Consider the following 17045-nt stretch of genomic DNA (forward strand, 5'->3'; position numbering starts at 1 on the left):
GTTCAGGCGTACACAGCACCTAACATCATTATATAATGATTTTATTGCCTGGAACATTCTGCCCCTTATCCCCACCTGCTGATGCAACTTATTCCACAGAGATTGACGGTCTATGAGATCATACGCTTTTCTAAAATCTATAAAAGCAGTAAATGTTTGTAACTTCTTAAGCTTTCGTGTTTCAATAATACTTGTAAGGGACTGTACTTGATCAATTGTACTTCTACCCTTTATAAAACCATTGTGTTCGTCACATATAGTATTATTACTCTCGGTCCACTTTATCAATCTATTATTTAAAACAATATTTTATACATTGATGGGACCAATGATATGCCTCTGTATGACAAAGGGTCTCTATGATCCGATGTGGATGATTTGGGGACCGGAGTAATAATACTATTGGACCATGCTGAAGGTACAGTACCACTTAAGAAACATCTGTAAAAAAGACTATGTAGCAAAGCTCAAGCAGAATCATTTTTGAGTAGTTCACGTGGTATGTCATCATATCCAGGTGCTTTACGAGATTTAGCATGTAAAATACATTTCCATACCTCATCAATAGATAACATACTATCAAGTTGTTCATTTTCTGGATAATCAATATTATTAGCACCACAACAGCCATTATAATTATCAAAGCCATTTGTAGCAGTGTTCATAGGGTTTAGAAGGCATTTTTACTTCAAACGGAATGCGTTTTATCCGTTCACTTTCAATGCCAATATTTCCAATACTTTTCCAAAACATTCTCGAGTTAGAGGATAATGCCGCCTCAAGTTCAGACTGGGCTTGATAGACATATTGCCTCTTGGCTCTTTGAACACTGCTATCAAATAACTTTCTTTTCTGTACATAAACATGTTAAAGGGTTTGCCTATTACCATCTTTACACTTAAGTCACGCTTTTTCGGATGTACATAAGTCATTCCATAAGCCTGTGAGGTGTTCAGACCAACATGGTTTGTTAACTCTAAATTTCTTACCAGTTCTTCTTTGAAAGGAAACCATTACAACTTTCTACTCTAACTTAGAAGACATCTCATTGTGTATGACACTAACAAACTTATCATAGGCTTCATTTGGACCAACCTGTGAAACCATTGTACTTTCCAGGTGATTTATAACATCAAACACTTCCCGCTGAGCTTCGGGATTTGACAAAAATTCACGACCTACATTCTGCGTATTATAAAACACGTTACTATACTCTATTTTAACCTGGGAATTACAATGCACAGTATCCAGGTCTTTACCATCTAGGCATATGTTCCATCTTAGTAATGCATTGTAATTCTACTAAGCTGAGTATACATATTAGTAGCATTTAAAATACCAGACACCTTCAAAACTTCAAAGTCAGTAAATAATGTACATTTTCATATGGAATTAAACAATAATCCACCACAAATGCACCTTGAGGTCCTATAAATGTAAAATTGTTATTTTTGGTATTCCTGCCATTTAAAATACAAAAATTTACATTTATTAAAAACTTAATTAAAATATCCCCAACTTGGTTTGCAGAAAATTCTACTACATCTCTCTCTGGTAACTGGCCAATGCCTGGAATGAAATCTGCATTATCATAACATCTACTGTTAAAGTCACCACATAAAAACATAAAAGCATTTTCTTTCTGATAATGTTTAATTTGACAAAGAAGTGTATCATATAATTCATTTACATCAATTTGCCTACTTGAATTTTGTGGTGGTAAATAACAATCACAAGCAAGTATATCTTTTTTTTTTATAGCGTTTATTCACCTCCATACATTACAAAGTGTATCATTAGTTTTCATGTTATTCTGTTAGTATATAATATAGTTGTTTAACAATTCAAATGAATAATATAATAGAGGTAAATAAAATCCATGCATTCCATTATATAGACACAATCCTACAGTTCACACATACACAGACACATACATGCGATGTTATGAAAAAAAAAAAAAAAACAACAACAACAATTGTTTGGACTTCAGAAAAACATAAGCAAGTATATCATCATATGTGTCATTTTTACATGACAATCAAATCCACAAAATACCTTCAAATTCACAATCAATAATATTACAGTCAAAATCTTTTAAAAGCTCATTCTTATTTAAAAATGCAACACCACCTGAGCCTGCTTTTGCTCTTTTATGCAAATTACACCTATTAAAATCATAAAATGTATAGCCATCAATATCTAAAACCTGATTATCGCGAAGGTGTGTCTCTGCAATACCTAATATATCATAATTACAAAATTTTAAACAATGTTCTCTCGATTTATGATTATCAGTTAAAATGTTTGTGTTCCAGTTTTGAACGTTCCAAAACCCGCAGACTGCCTATCTGCGCCTATTGAACTGTCTGTAATTTCCCGATTGGTTGTAGCGCCTGTTGTTGCCCTGACGACCATATCCAGAACGCCTCGACCGGCGGTAAGACGTAACAGTTTATCCTGCTTGACACGACCGATGTTCACAGATGTTACTTATGTCTAGTTTGTGTGTGATAATAGCTAGCAATTTGCCATAAGTAAATACTTGTATCGGGATTGAAATTAATCTTAAAAGTAATCCCGGATTGAATTTAAAACATCAGTATTCATCTAAAGTATAGTGTAGCCTCTTTCAGTACTGTAGGGTAAAATCACTAGTTAGTTGTTCTACCCTTAGCTAAGTTTCGTTAGTTACGCATAAATATCGACCTTTGTGAAAAAAGAAACACAACACAAACACATAATTAGTCCAAAGAGGATTTAAGACAAGATGACATCAAACCAGAACGTTAACGAAGCAGGTAAGAATGCAATAACACACATATTTGCTTGTTTATAAAGGCTTTAAATGTGTTTTTAGACTTAAAGTTAAATGTTGTTGTGATAATAATTCGGGTGACCTATTTCGGAAAACTGTTTATTTTATTAATGTCATGCTTAAATTTATTTCAAGGATACGAGTCGGACGATGATAATGATTGTCCAGGTTTGTTGTTATTCACAAAAGATCTATACAGCTCGACTTTTTCTATACTTATCATTAACTGTTTTCATGAACCATGTTGACTACTGCATACTAGTTGCAATAATTCAACTCTCAGCTTTATAACCCAATGGTTAGTTGATAGTTGCAATGCGCGAGCTCTTGCCCAAGGGTGCAAAATTTAATCAACAATGCAATGGTTAAGGAACACTGAAACTGCAAGATCTTATCAACGTTTACCTGTCTAAACCACAAACTCATACTGATGGTTCCATTAAAACAATAAAGAATTGCTTTTTATTGACTTAGTTTTGCTTTCGTACGCTGTATCCGCCATATTGGAAAATTGACCCAATATTGGTTAGGTCGCAGTACACCAATATTTTGCACGTCGGGTTATGTGTTGGAGCCTACAAAGTTGATAACGATGTGTTATTCGATACAGAATACACTGTTTCAAATTTAAACATAAAACATGTCAGCGAGGAAAGTGTGTTGAAACATCGTCGTGTTTTTAAAGGGTGCATGCAAAGGATGACATCGGTAGGTTGCCATTCAGGTACATTTAACATGTTTATGAAGTTTATTCATTATTTTCCTCAATTTGTCTTGAACGACGTCTGTTTAGTGAAGCGCACGGATTCTCTGCGCTGAACTGCACCCATGTTTATGAAGGGGTGCAAATGGACTGCCAGAGCCACCATAGCAAAAATTATCAAAGGCTCTGGCAGTCCATTTATATGGGCTAACTGAATACCAGTGCATGAACATAGCCCAAATAATTAAATGAATAAGTGGATTATGAGCTTTTTTGTGTATCAAAATTATGCATTGACGATTTTTGCTTTTTCCTGTTCCAAAGAAATTTAATATGAATTAACATAAAGTAAGCTCAGTGTTAAATTTTAGTCCACATTTGCTAAATTCATGTTGAACAGAAAATGTGTACTTGCAGATTGTAAATATTTCAATGTTTGTTATAAAGATTTTAAGAATTTCAGAAAGCACATTTAATGCTGCATTTATTATGCAAAATAATTTATACTTTCCAAGAGGTTTCTTGCTTTTGTCCAAGTGGTCTTTTATATTTACAACAGACTTATTTCTAACATGCACCTATGTTTTGTAACATTTGTTATTGTTTCAAAATCAGGGCAGTGTTTCATTATGACGATTGATTCATTTGGCTGAGTAAATACCAGTTTCATAGGAACGTGTTTTGTTTATTGTCATTTTAATGCTTAACTTTTTGGAAACTTATACATATATAATTCCTAAGCATTCGTACCTAAACTTTTATTGACAGAAAAACACATCAAAATTAAAAAATATTTTGTTAATATTAAATTAATTTAGCATTGATAACATGTATTTCACAATCATGATATTTATCATCTTATCAAGGTGTCTGTTCTCTTTCTGTATTCAGCACCGCAAGGTATATTGGTAAATCTGTCTTCCTTAATCTAATCTAAGAAATAGCTATGCTAGTCCTAGTCCTAAGAAATTGATATGCTAGTCCTTGCGCCGGAGTAAGTTTATTATGAGCTTGGCTGTTTTCAGAGAAAACCCGTGGTATTGTCATAGCCAGCTCGTCGTGTCGTCCGCCATAGGCTTCATGCTAAAACCTTAACATTGGCTCTAAAATCAAAGTGCTTCCACCTACAACTTTGAAACTACATATGTAGCTTCAACTTGATGAGTTCTACACGCCACACCCATTTTTGGGTCACTAGATCAAAGGTCAAGGTCACTGTTACCTCTATAAAAAATCTTCTGACAAGCTTTCTTTTATTCAAAACTGCACCCGCAGCCGAGCGTTGGCACCCGTTATGCGGTGCTCTTGTTGGGAAGTATTTACAACTATTAGAAGTACTACCATAGATGGTGTTAAAGTCAATAGATGTAAAGAATATACAAATAGTTTAATTATTTGCTCACCTGAGCACAACATGCTCATATTGAGCTTTTGTGATTGTCCATCATTCTTTGTCCGTTGCGGGTAGTCTGTCGTTAGCCATAATCTTGTTAACACTGTAGAGGCCACAGTTATTGCCCAATATTCATGAGACTTGGTCATAACATTTAACTAAATGATATCTTGGCTGAGTTTGAAACTGGAAGTCCCATTTATTATCCAATTACAATGAAACTTGGTCCGAAGATTTGTCCTAATGATATTTCTGCAGGCTTGGAAACTTGGTCATGGGAGGTAAAAGCTAAAGTCAATGGTCAAATTAAAGAAAAAGCCTTTTAACACTCACACTCTAGAAGTCGCATTTTAAGTCAAATCTGGAAACTAGGTCAAAACTTTTGTTTACCTGACATTTCAGTCAACTTGAAAATAGAAATTAAATATAAGTACTTATAATATTATGTACTCCACCTTCTGAGAATTGTTTATCACCTTCGGGTCTCATGTGAGCTCTTGTTTATAAAAATGTGTTTGACTTAACACATAATTTTATATTTAAGTTTTAAAATATCCATATGGCTTGATTTATTCTTCAGAAACAAGAGATGTGTGTTAAAATATAGAGAATTAAGATGTTCACATATAGATGGCTCTAGGGAATTCTAACATGAATCAATAGTTTTGGTTAAAGAAGTCAGTTAATATTAATTGTAGTTATTCAATAATTTCTTATTATCAATATTTAAAAAAGAAAATGAATTCATTCAGTTATAAAACTTTACTTATTTCACAGTTTAATCTTTGTTCTATGGTACTGGTTGATATTTCAGAGTATTGCACTGTTTGCTGTGTTTTGAGCATTTTGTTGTTGCATTTCTGTTTTACTTTTAGGTTAATAATCATACTCAGCTATATTGTTATGTTAAATAAATGAGGCGTATGATTAGAATTCAGTGCTAATTTTAATATTTTGATAAATGGGCTTATAATTGAATAATAATTGGATGAAACTGCAAAAATAGTAAGTACAGTACTGTAATAATTTAATAACTCTTAAGTTTTCAGACACTCTAAATTTTCAAACATTCTTGTTGTTTGCCAAGATAATGATCTTTTCACACATTCACATTTTCACGCATAAATTAATGACTCTTACTTTTTGGACAAGTTTTGTATCTAAGTTTTTTTAGTCATTACGGTAGCTCAATCTTGTCAACTAGTGCCCAACTAGTAGCGCTATAGTATTGTTTTGAAATAGGATTCAATATTTTTTGATACGCCTTAATATGAGTTGAATGGTCTTTGTCTAATGAAAAATGAATATATTTTGAGTATTGTAAAATTGTTTTCTTTTAATTATTAAAGGCAATGTGTGTGTGTGTTTTGAAGTCAATAAAGCATTGATGTGTAACAATCTTATTTATACCATATGAGGCCAGTGTAGTTCCAAACCAGCCTCAGCATCCGCGCTGTCTAGTCTGGATCTACCCTGTCTGCTAGAAAGTCACTCAAGGTTTCCTTGTCTCGTAAGCGAACACGATAGCTCCTCACCAGATTGCGTGGATGCGCAGGCTGGTCTGGAGCTACGTTGACCACATATGGCGTAAGACCCATTTTTGCATGACGCTGGACAATTAGTATTAGTCAGTTTGATGGACATCATTTATTTTTAAATAAAATGCCTCAACCCTTTACCCCTCCCTCACCTCAGTTTAACCATGGACTTAATTTGTACTTCATAAACTCAGGTTGGTTCTATCATGCCCCGGCTCGGCGTCGCTCAGAGGAAGCTGTCGGTTACCCGGCAATGTCTCAGATTCCAGGATTGTCAGAGGATGATGGACCCCCTGAGGAACCCCCTCGCTCCCTGTTCCGGGAAACAGACACCAAGTACATCCGACTTGCAAAGCAGGGAGGGCGTCCTAGTATGTACTCACTACATTCTTGGTGTTTAGTTATTTATGATGGTTTGTTAGATAATATTGTCGAAACTTGTCAGCAAAGGGCCATGGCAGCTTTGCCTCCAAGATTTAAAGGGAAAACCCATATGTCAAGAGGAATTGAAAAATAAATATGGAGCACCTTTTTTGTAAAAAGAATTTTTATGCCCCCTGGCTGTAGGGAAGCATACAGCAGTTGAACTGTCCGTCAGTCCGTCTGTAAGTCTGTGCGTCCGTCCGAAACTTTAACATTGGCCATTACTTTTGCAAATTTGAAGATAGCAACTTGATATTTGGCATGCATGTGTATCTCATGTAGCTGCACATTTTGAGTGGTGAAAGGTCAATATGGCTTCAAAGCTGGGCAATAGGGGGCATTGTGTTTCTGACAAACACATCTCTTGTTTTTTCTTACATGGTAACTTTATTGTGTAAACACAGATTAGGCGAATGTAAAACTTATGTAAATAGGAAATATAAGACCATCTTTATATGTTTTTAGACCTGCTGTCCATAAAGGAGAACTCCAGCGAACCAAAGCCAGCTGTGAATTACCCGAGGAACGACTGGTTCTATCTTGAGGACAACGCAATGGAAGATGAGTCTGAGCGTAAAAAGAACGAAATGTGAGTTATGTGTTTTTTCTGTCATATTTTGGGCCAAAATTTAGCCCTATTCCCAAACTGACAAGTATATATTTTTTCACAAATGACAGCATAAGTAAGATGCACAATAAAATAAAAAATAAAAATAATATAAGAAAAATTAAAAAATTGAAATATTCAATTCATCTCGCTATCGAGCTCTATGAATTAAACCTTATAATAAAACATAATGTGACAATCACTTTTATTTCAAATTTAGAAGCATTTTTTGTAAGCAAAAAAAACACCACCAAATTTCCAAATTTAAGTCAAAATTACTCGATTTCAAATGGCCCTGACCCCATACCCAATATGGAAAATTACACACACGGTGAGTTACAAATACACAGGACATGTTGAATTTTGGACCCTGGTATTGTAACATTTTCTTGCTCTTGAAATATAATATAACAATTCTAGCTTGCTTGTGATGTTAATTAAGTGAAATTTATGTTGAAGCTGACCTTGTAAACGTTTCTTATGTAAACCCTAGTTTGCTTGCGGGTATTTATGTTCAAGCTCACCTTGTAAACGTTTCTTATGTAAACCCTAGTTTGCTTGCGGGTATTTATGTTGAAGCTGACCTTGTAAACATTTCTTATGTAAACCCTAGTTTGCTTGCGGGTATTTATGTTGAAGCTGACCTTGTAAACGTTTCTTATGTAATCCCTAGTTTGCTTGTGGGTATTTATGTTGAAGCTGACCTTGTAAACATTTCTTATGTAAACCCTAGTTTGCTTGCGGGTATTTATGTTGAAGCTGACCTTGTAAACGTTTCTTATGTAAACCCTAGTTTGCTTGCGGGTATTTATGTTTAAGCTCACCTTGTAAACGTTTGTTATGTAAACCCTATTCTGCTTGTGCCTATTTCAGACAGTACGATTTCCTTCGACCAGAGTACATGGTACACGAGGCCTACAAGCCTGACCCAGCCAGCATCTACGAGCGTCCACAGAGGGGGCCCATCGCCTTTGACAAACTGTCCGTCTTCGAGCGCGAACCTGGGAACCATGCCACAGACAAGACAGTCAAGTTACCGGAAGTCAAGAAACCAGGTAGTAGGCCTCTACTTGGCTTAGTCCGGCATTGCGTGTGCATTAAGTGTTGTCCCAGATTTGTCACAGGGACGACACTTTCTGCTTCTATTGAATTTTTCATTTGAAGGACGTCCCCTCTAAAAAAAATCCAGTGTAGGGAAAAAGTATTGTCCATTCTGCAAAGTAGTTGTATTAAATTTTATATTAATCTCATCCTCAAAAAAGGGACATACAAATCTACGAATTCTCATATGACTGATAAATTTAAGTCTTGTCTAAAATATATCAAAAAAGAAGAATTTAAATCCTAGATTTTAAGCATGACTCCAGAAACACCTTTTTTTTGTGTTTAGTTTGATGGTTCTTTGGACACTGTAAAATAATACATGTTAATTATAAGATATTAACATAACATTACTTAAATATTTACATACAAAATACAAACAACATTGTTTTACTGTTGCAACATTTAAAGTTTGTATTATGGTATAAACGTCCGATTTGTTTTATTGTTAATATTGAACCTTTTTTATCACTAGGTTACGGAGTGCGCAGTGGAAAGCCCCCTCGTCGTCCAAGGTTAAAGCCCCAGTCCGCGGAGGAAAACCCTGGACGTGGCCCTCGACCCCTGAAGTTTCTACCAATGTAAGCAAAACTTTAGACAGAACAACATTTTGAGGGTTGAATTCGAGACTGTTGTATATCCTAGGAATTGCCATCGCCTCAACCAACACAATTTTTGTCATAGTCGACAAAGGGTTCTTACAAATAAAATTACCCTTAACAAAATGATAAAAAATGTAATTGTAAACAATTATCATATAGTTTTTGTTTCTGATATCTTGCGATTTCTTGCATCAATATGCATGTACATTTGTGTATATGTTGTCCTTGCATTATCTAATTCATTTTTCAGTAAAATACACGGCACAACATTCTTTAGATCCAATGTCATTTAAAAGTGCTTTGAATTTTTTTTCGCTTAACTCTTTCAGTGCTGGAACAGAAATTTTAAGGCCTTTGCAAACAGTTTGAATCCAGATGAGAGGCCACAGAGCATGGCGTCTCATCAGGATCCAAACTGTTTGCTATTCTGATAGTATTATTTGAAAAAAAATCGAAGAAAATGCTAATTTTAGAAATTCAGCAGACGACATTTTAGCAGACGACAAATTTCCCAGAATGCAAAGGGTTTAGGACCTTTATGAATAATCAATAGTCAATATTTCAAACTTGTTTTAGAAAAGAAGAAGGGTAAATTTCATGTGCTTGAGTTGATGTGATTTTTTGTTTGTCCATTTATTTTGACATTTTATGATTTTAATGAATTGAATGTTCTCTGACAAAGTAATTTTCTTGTACATGATAAGAATGAAAACCTTTCCTTAAAATGTGTATTAGGTATATTATTAAAAACAGGAAAACAGTTTCTACTCAATTACTTTAGTTTGGATCGGAGTATTATGCTGATGTTTTGTGTGCAGGTCGCTTACTTGCTGACCTTACTCGAAATAAATTATTTTTAATTAAATTAGATTAATATGTTAACAGCAAAAACCCCCATAAAATTTCAATTTTGCTTGATGTATCTATCACTTTCTGTGCCAACATTTGTACAAGAATTCATACATATTTTGCAGATCAATGTTAAGCAAATTTTTAAACAGGCATACTTTGTGACATGTTGACACGGTTGTTATGGTATTAATTTCTTTGAAATAACATGTCTGTATTTGTTATCCCCGCAATAGGCGGAGGGATATTATTTTGGTGTTGTCCATCCATCCGTCCGTCTTTCCGTCCGTCCGGCCGGCACTTTTGTGTCCGGAGCCATATCTTTGAAGTGCTTAGGTGGATTTCATTGAAACTTGGTATGAGTATATATATGGATAAGAGGATGATGCACGCCTAATGGCATTGTACACCATCTGTTAATAACGGGGTAATGGCTCTTTGTATCTTGAAAAAATGCTTTTTTGAGTGTCATTTATATAACACTTTTGTGTCCAGAAGCATATTGGCGGGGGATATCAATTAAACGAATTTGCTTGTTTGTATGAATTTATATTGCTTATAATGTAATGTTTGGTTTTGTATGTTCATAACACGTCGTTTAAGTGTACCTGTGTAATATGTAAAGAGAAGTTTGATAGATTAAAGTGACAAGCTCCTTTTCTTTTAAACTTCCATTTTTTTCTTGTAGAACCTCGTATCTGCTGTGCTATTTGGTTACAGCACATACTCTTCTTTATTATATATTACAGACACACACCGTAAAGAACTTTATTTTTGCAAATATCTCAAGTTATTGAAATACATTTGCATATTTCTTTGTGCATAAAAGAAGTTTTTCTTGCAGTTTGTGCAGATATTTTATGGAAGAAGAATAAATCCTTGAATATGTCTGAAATCTGTGACAAAATTTCATGTTGCGTGAAGCATAACTGTGTAGTATTAATCGAATTTAGAACAAGAACACAGGCTTATTAAATGAAATAATTTCAATGTATTTTGCATTGCCATAAGCAGCATAAAAAACTGTCTTTTATGCACTAGTCGAAATTCTTAAGAAAAATTGTTGCAAAAAGTTATTTGAAAAAAGGACCACTTACCATTGTGTTTACATCCATTAACATTTAATAAGGATCCCCACAAAGTGCTCAGACTATGCATTTTGAAGTCCCTCAGAAAACAAATTTAAGTAATGGACCTTTCTTAATAGATTCTAGTTTTAATGGCTTTATTTTAAACCCAAACTTCCTGATGAGCAGCAAACAGAATAAAACCTGCACAGGATTTTAGTGGGTCGGTCGGGTTATGCCAAACAAAAGATTTTTTAAGGATGGCCCAGAATGAGTCCTCCCTGCTAAGACTGTGCTACTTCAATAACCCATTTGTGCATAGTGGACTCTCCCATCCTTCTAAATTGGATCAATTTATTTCCAAAATAAGTGATTGCTAGTATGTTTATTTCTATATTTAGAATATTTCTTACAGATAATCCTTTAAGCAAACAGCCCAGACACAGATGAGACGCCGCATCATGCGGCGTCTCATCTGGGTCTGCACTGTTTGCCAAAGCCTTTTTTCTAGACACTAGGCATAAATGGGTTAAGATAACTGATATTTAAGATATAAAAATGCAGATAAATTATCTCAGATAAATTAAATTGTATGACAACCATTTTTATATCGTTCCCAAGGCCTGGTTCGGCAGCCTCTGATAAGCCCAAAATGAATAAGCTGCTGGGATACGCGTACGAGCGCGAGTGGCAGAACGACCTGAAGTCCTGGCAGGACAAACAGGAAGTGGGTCGCACACGCCACCAGCAGATGACGAGCATTCTGGGACAGCCCGACAACCTCACACAGTCTGAGTACACTACGAGCTTCGGTCGACCTACTGCGGTACATCATTCGGATGTCAGGAGGTAATGTTTGGTGAGATGTGCATGAAATTTAACTTCAATCTTTGTCCATGGTCAACCAACCTCTTTACATTATTCAGATTTGAGGAGGAAATATTTTGGTGAAACGTGCGTGAAATTTTTCTGCCATCTTGGGGCACATTTAGAACCAAATATGGTTTCATGGAGTCGGTACCTTAGTCTGTAATAGGATAAATACTATCTTCCCTAATTAACAATTGCAGATTGTGGTCTTTACGTTTTTAAGAGGGTGTGTACCGTATTTATTCCAATGTCTTTAGGTCACAAAAATTATTAATCATCAGAATATTTACAGTCATAGACAACATATTTGTTTTAAATGTGTAATAAAACATGGTATCTTCAACGGAATGACCATGCTGATTTTGTACCGGTCAAGCAGACGCTTCAAAACATTACATTGATAAGTAAAACGACCCATGAAATGTGTTCAGATGCATAAAGTGAGCGCTACTGAACTTGAAAATTATTGAAAGGATTAAATACATTTTTTACAATTGCATTTTGCTTTTTTGTAGGTGTTAAAAAACACAGACACAATACTAGTAATACACATTCTTTAGCCACATTTAAGGCAATGTGGAAACATTTTAAAAAATCCAACGAAAAAAAACAACAACAACAACAATTTTGTATTTCAGACAAGATGTTGAGCACTCAGCGCGACCCTCAGAGGGCAAAACCAATTTCGCAGTAAGACAGACAGAGACTCAGAGATTGCGTGAGGCTCGACTGCAAAAACCAGCGGAGAAAGAAGTGTTCAAGATGACCAGGTACATTTGCTTCAAGGGGCAGCTCTGTCAATATGAGAGTTCTTGAGCTTGTATTGACCAATCAGAATGGTTGTTACATTGCTGTCTCCTTGGCCCAGTGTCATGTACATTCTCAATTGTTGAGCTCAACTCAGAAGATGAGATTTAAGTTTACACTTAGCTGAGTTTTGAGAGTGTTGGTCAGCCAATGAACAATATGCATCTGACTATGAACATTTCTAAAGTCAATCTTTGCTAAGTTTTAATATATCACTATTTATAGTTAGGACCAAGTTTTGTTTTGAAAATGTGTAGCTCACCATAGCAAACATGCTCATGATGAGATTTTGTGAAGGCCTATTCTTGGTCGTTTGTTTTCGTTCAGGACATTTGTTTTAATGATAATGATAATGGGTCTTGTGGTGTCAAAAACTAGGTCATTAGATCAAATACAATAAAAATATTATGAATACTCTAGAGGCCATATGTCCAATATCATGTAACTTGGTGACAACATTTGTCGCAACAATATCTTGGCTTAGTTCAAAACTGGGTCACATGGGGTAAACAAATAGGTCACTGGATCAAATTAGATAAAAAGATTATTTGTTACACTGTTGGTAACTGATGGTGTATGGGATATACACCCTCAGTACTTTCATACCATACAAGAGCGAACTCAAGTATGGTATGAAAGTACTGAGGGTGTATATCCCATATACCATCAGTTACTAACTGTGTAACCATTATGTCTCAACCGACTACTTGATTACCGTTATGTTTTTGGACACTTAATTTTTTTTTTTTAATTTCGTGTCAGAAAACTTAGATACGAAAAATATTCACAAAATACAGATGTCCGAAAACTTAGAGTCGAAAATTGAAGTGGCCGAAAATAGCGTCAATTGTATCAAAGACTACCTGTAATAGCACGCGCTTGTTAAATACCGTGCCATATAGTATAAATTACAGTTCTATATTTTTGCACACATTTTTAATAATTTTAAATGCTTTATTTATTTTACAGAAACTTACCACAAGGTTGTACTTTGACCATTGAGTTCAAAGATAGTTGTTGTCTAACACCTTCCATTGTTATTAAAACTTGCAATAGGGTGCATCGCACTTTGAAGCGTTTAGTATTTGTCACAGTTATTTTACTGAGAATGGGTAATACCATTGCGGTAGATAATTGAACTTTTTATTGGTACTACCCCTGGGAAATTGTCATTATGCTTACGCTTATGCTATCGGGCGAAACCATTGTTTAATACCGGCTTACAAGGTTATTTACCCAATAACGCAAATGCAATGGTCCGTTGCCCTCAGGCATGCACCTGCCATGTTTTATGATGTTAATCTGGTTGTAAAACCCCATTATCGAAGTGTCCTTAGATATCGAAAACAGGACCGAAGTTTGGTAAAATAGCCCTGTAAAATAAACTGTCCCAAAAACTTAGAGACATTAATTATGGACGAAAACTCGTGTGTCCGAAAATTAAAGAGTCACGAAAAATAATTATTTTTGCTAAAAAAAGGGGTGTCCGAAAACTTAGAGTGTCCGAAAACATAGAGTAATTACGGTACTCAGGTATGGAAATTACTAAGGGTGTATGGAAAATACACCATGGGCACGTGACCGCTTTAAGCCAATCATATTAGGTCATTGTTGTAGGTGGTGAGATATTGTGAAATATCTGTAGGCCACATATAATTTCCAATCTTCTTGTAAATTTGTGAGAAAATTTGTCCCACTAATATATTGGCCAAGTACAAACTGGGTCTGGTTGGTCACTACTACCCTGGAACAGTTTAACTTCCTTGGGGTTTCTTATGAGCGCCTTATGACCTTTGGCCCTATTGTGCTTTTTGTGGGGACTGACTTGGACTCATTAAATCACTTATACATTCAATAGCCACCACATTGTTTCTGTATTCACTTATAATGCTTTTACAATTTATCTCAACTTTTTATGTGTTCAAACAGGATCTTTTTCAAACATGGTGATGTATTCGTTGTTGCAGTTGTTTGTATATATTGTTATTTTATGCAAACGACACTGTTATACTTCCAGGTTTAAGAACATTCCGGCAAGGATAGACTCACAACGCCCAACAGTTGTCAGCTAAAAGAGAGGTTTCTTTCCAAGGGAGTTAATTCAATATGTACCCATAAAACAGTATTTGGGGGAGTAGTTCCCCTTTTCTTAATACATTATGTGAATATGCCATTATGCAAAGAGATCCTCATCGTTTTAATTGAACTTTTGGATTTAGTACTTATTTTTGTTAGATTACAAGATACAAATGTATATTATTGAAAAATAAATATAAATATTGTATTTTACATTTTTGTATTTTTGTAAATAAAGAAAATATAGTTTTTTAACAATAGAATACAAAGAGTTTATTTTAATTAAGTTTTCACTGCTGAAAATGCCAGTACATATTTAGAAAGATTTGATATACTTATCAGCTCCTAAAAAACATTGCATGCAGTGTTCAATGGACATTGTGCTTTTTCCCTATTTCTGTCTGGTTCATAAAGGAACAGCCAAAATATCAACAATGTCAGGTCTTCCTTAAAAATTATGTACATAAAATACAGAACAAACAGTTAATAAATTCAATAAACTTCTTTTATGCTGGGCTTTTATTTCACAATTTATTATGCCTTTTTATCAGGCAGATCCCAATGTTTTTGATTTTAATATCTTTGTTACATTGTATTTCAAATACAAAACACCATACTGTTGAGATTGTGTGATAGTTTATTTATTTTATGCTTTCATGTGGTTTAAAACGAAATATCAGTGATTTCAAACTTACAATTCACTGTTTCAAACGGTAAAAATTATTAGTAAAAATTATCGATTTTATTTTCACTGTTACACTGTGAAATGATGTCGTTTTCATGGCATTATGACTTCATTATTTCAGCAAAATACATAAATATGTTTTTGTAAGACTGAAATGAAAAGAAAATGTGTTGGATTGGGAGAAACATTGATTTTTTATTCGCTCGTGATCATAGAAAAAATATATTTTCAGTGATCACTCTTGAATTAAAATCAATATTCCACCAAATCCATAAAATATCCTCTATGTCATTATTTAAGTTACCTGTGCCTGTTTTCCATAACAGTACCAGTATGACAAAGATTTTTTGGTTAATAAACGTAATAATAACACTAATATGACAATCTTATTGGCATGTTATTCGTTGAGAGAGGTTTGTGTACAAAACTGTTAAATCTATAAATGGATATTATATAAAAATTGTGATAGGTTTATCTGTTAAATGTTGTGTATTTTATTTATGATTTCTATTATAATTCATGTTTCTCTCCGTCCAATATCGTTTTTCTGTATCAATATGCAGTAATGACAATACATGATAAACCGGTATTGAAGCCTTACTCTGGGATAACAGGGTTTAATGCATGTGCTTACATGGAATTGTTATGTACAGAAAGTCTTTTTTAGCGAAAAAATCTGTTTATGCGGAAAGTGTTGTCCCTGATTAGCCTGCGCAGATTGCACAAGCTAATCAGGGACAACACTATACACACATGCATTAAGCCCCGTTTTCCCAGAGCAAGGCCCATATTAAGGGTTACAGAGTGTGTCCAGAGAACCTTTAACAATATTTTGTAAGTACCTATATTATCTATATGTGTAATTGTGTATGATTGTAACTGTAAAGATGTATTTGTTACGAGTTTTACATATTTTTTACTACATGTATGTTTATATTTAAATGCGCATTTACCATTCATATGAATTATTCATCAAATTTTATTAGGTATGGTGAAAATGAAAAGTAAAAAAAGTAATTTAATACACATTCTCTGTAATTATTGCCAAAACTTGCTGTGATAGGTATGATCTGTTAGCAATACTTGGTTTATTTTATTTAAGTTATTATGTTAATGATGTTGCAACGATATTTGTTGGTGAGAAAGTGTTTAGGGTATTTGAACAGCATAATTATTATTTTAAAGTGCCTTTTTATAGTTATTATCACTCTTTCATTGAATAAAGAACTCAAATTTTAAAATGTGTTAACTCTTTGATATATTCTTCAAATGATTTTAAGCATATACCTGGTAGTCATAATATAGTGTACAGGTATATATTTTATTCATGTTTAGCAGCCTATATGTGTTTCTTTATATATGAGCCGTGCTCTGTGAAAAAGAGGTTTAATGCATGTGCGTTAAGTGTCGTCCCAGTTTAGCCTGTGCAGTCCGCATGGGAGACACTTTCCGCCTAAACTGAATTTCCGCTAAGAGGACATAATTTTTAAAATAAAAAATATTATAATA

The 17045-nt window shown here is 34.3% G+C and overlaps 1 protein-coding gene across 1 annotated transcript; it reads left to right on the top strand.

The window, feature by feature from the left end:
* Window positions 1-2476: 2476 nt before the first annotated feature.
* Window positions 2477-16777, top strand: LOC127848245 (uncharacterized protein C7orf57-like). The gene is made up of 8 exons (XM_052380588.1): window positions 2477-2798; window positions 6644-6820; window positions 7338-7461; window positions 8353-8534; window positions 9056-9161; window positions 11720-11947; window positions 12607-12738; window positions 14793-16777. Exons 1-8 carry the CDS (start codon window positions 2768-2770, stop codon window positions 14845-14847), a joined length of 1035 nt encoding a protein of 344 aa, XP_052236548.1. The 5' UTR covers window positions 2477-2767; the 3' UTR covers window positions 14848-16777.
* Window positions 16778-17045: the final 268 nt, after the last annotated feature.

Source organism: Dreissena polymorpha, chromosome 10, assembly GCF_020536995.1.
Source record: "Dreissena polymorpha isolate Duluth1 chromosome 10, UMN_Dpol_1.0, whole genome shotgun sequence".
Classification (NCBI taxonomy): domain Eukaryota; kingdom Metazoa; phylum Mollusca; class Bivalvia; order Myida; family Dreissenidae; genus Dreissena; species Dreissena polymorpha.

Coding starts and splice junctions, on each gene's coding strand:
- LOC127848245 (XM_052380588.1), top strand. CDS start 2,768: ATGACATCAAACCAGAACGTTAACGAAGCAG. Junction 8,535..9,055: donor ACCGGAAGTCAAGAAACCAG/GTAGTAGGCCTC, acceptor TTTTATCACTAG/GTTACGGAGTGCGCAGTGGA. Junction 9,162..11,719: donor CCCCTGAAGTTTCTACCAAT/GTAAGCAAAACT, acceptor ATCGTTCCCAAG/GCCTGGTTCGGCAGCCTCTG.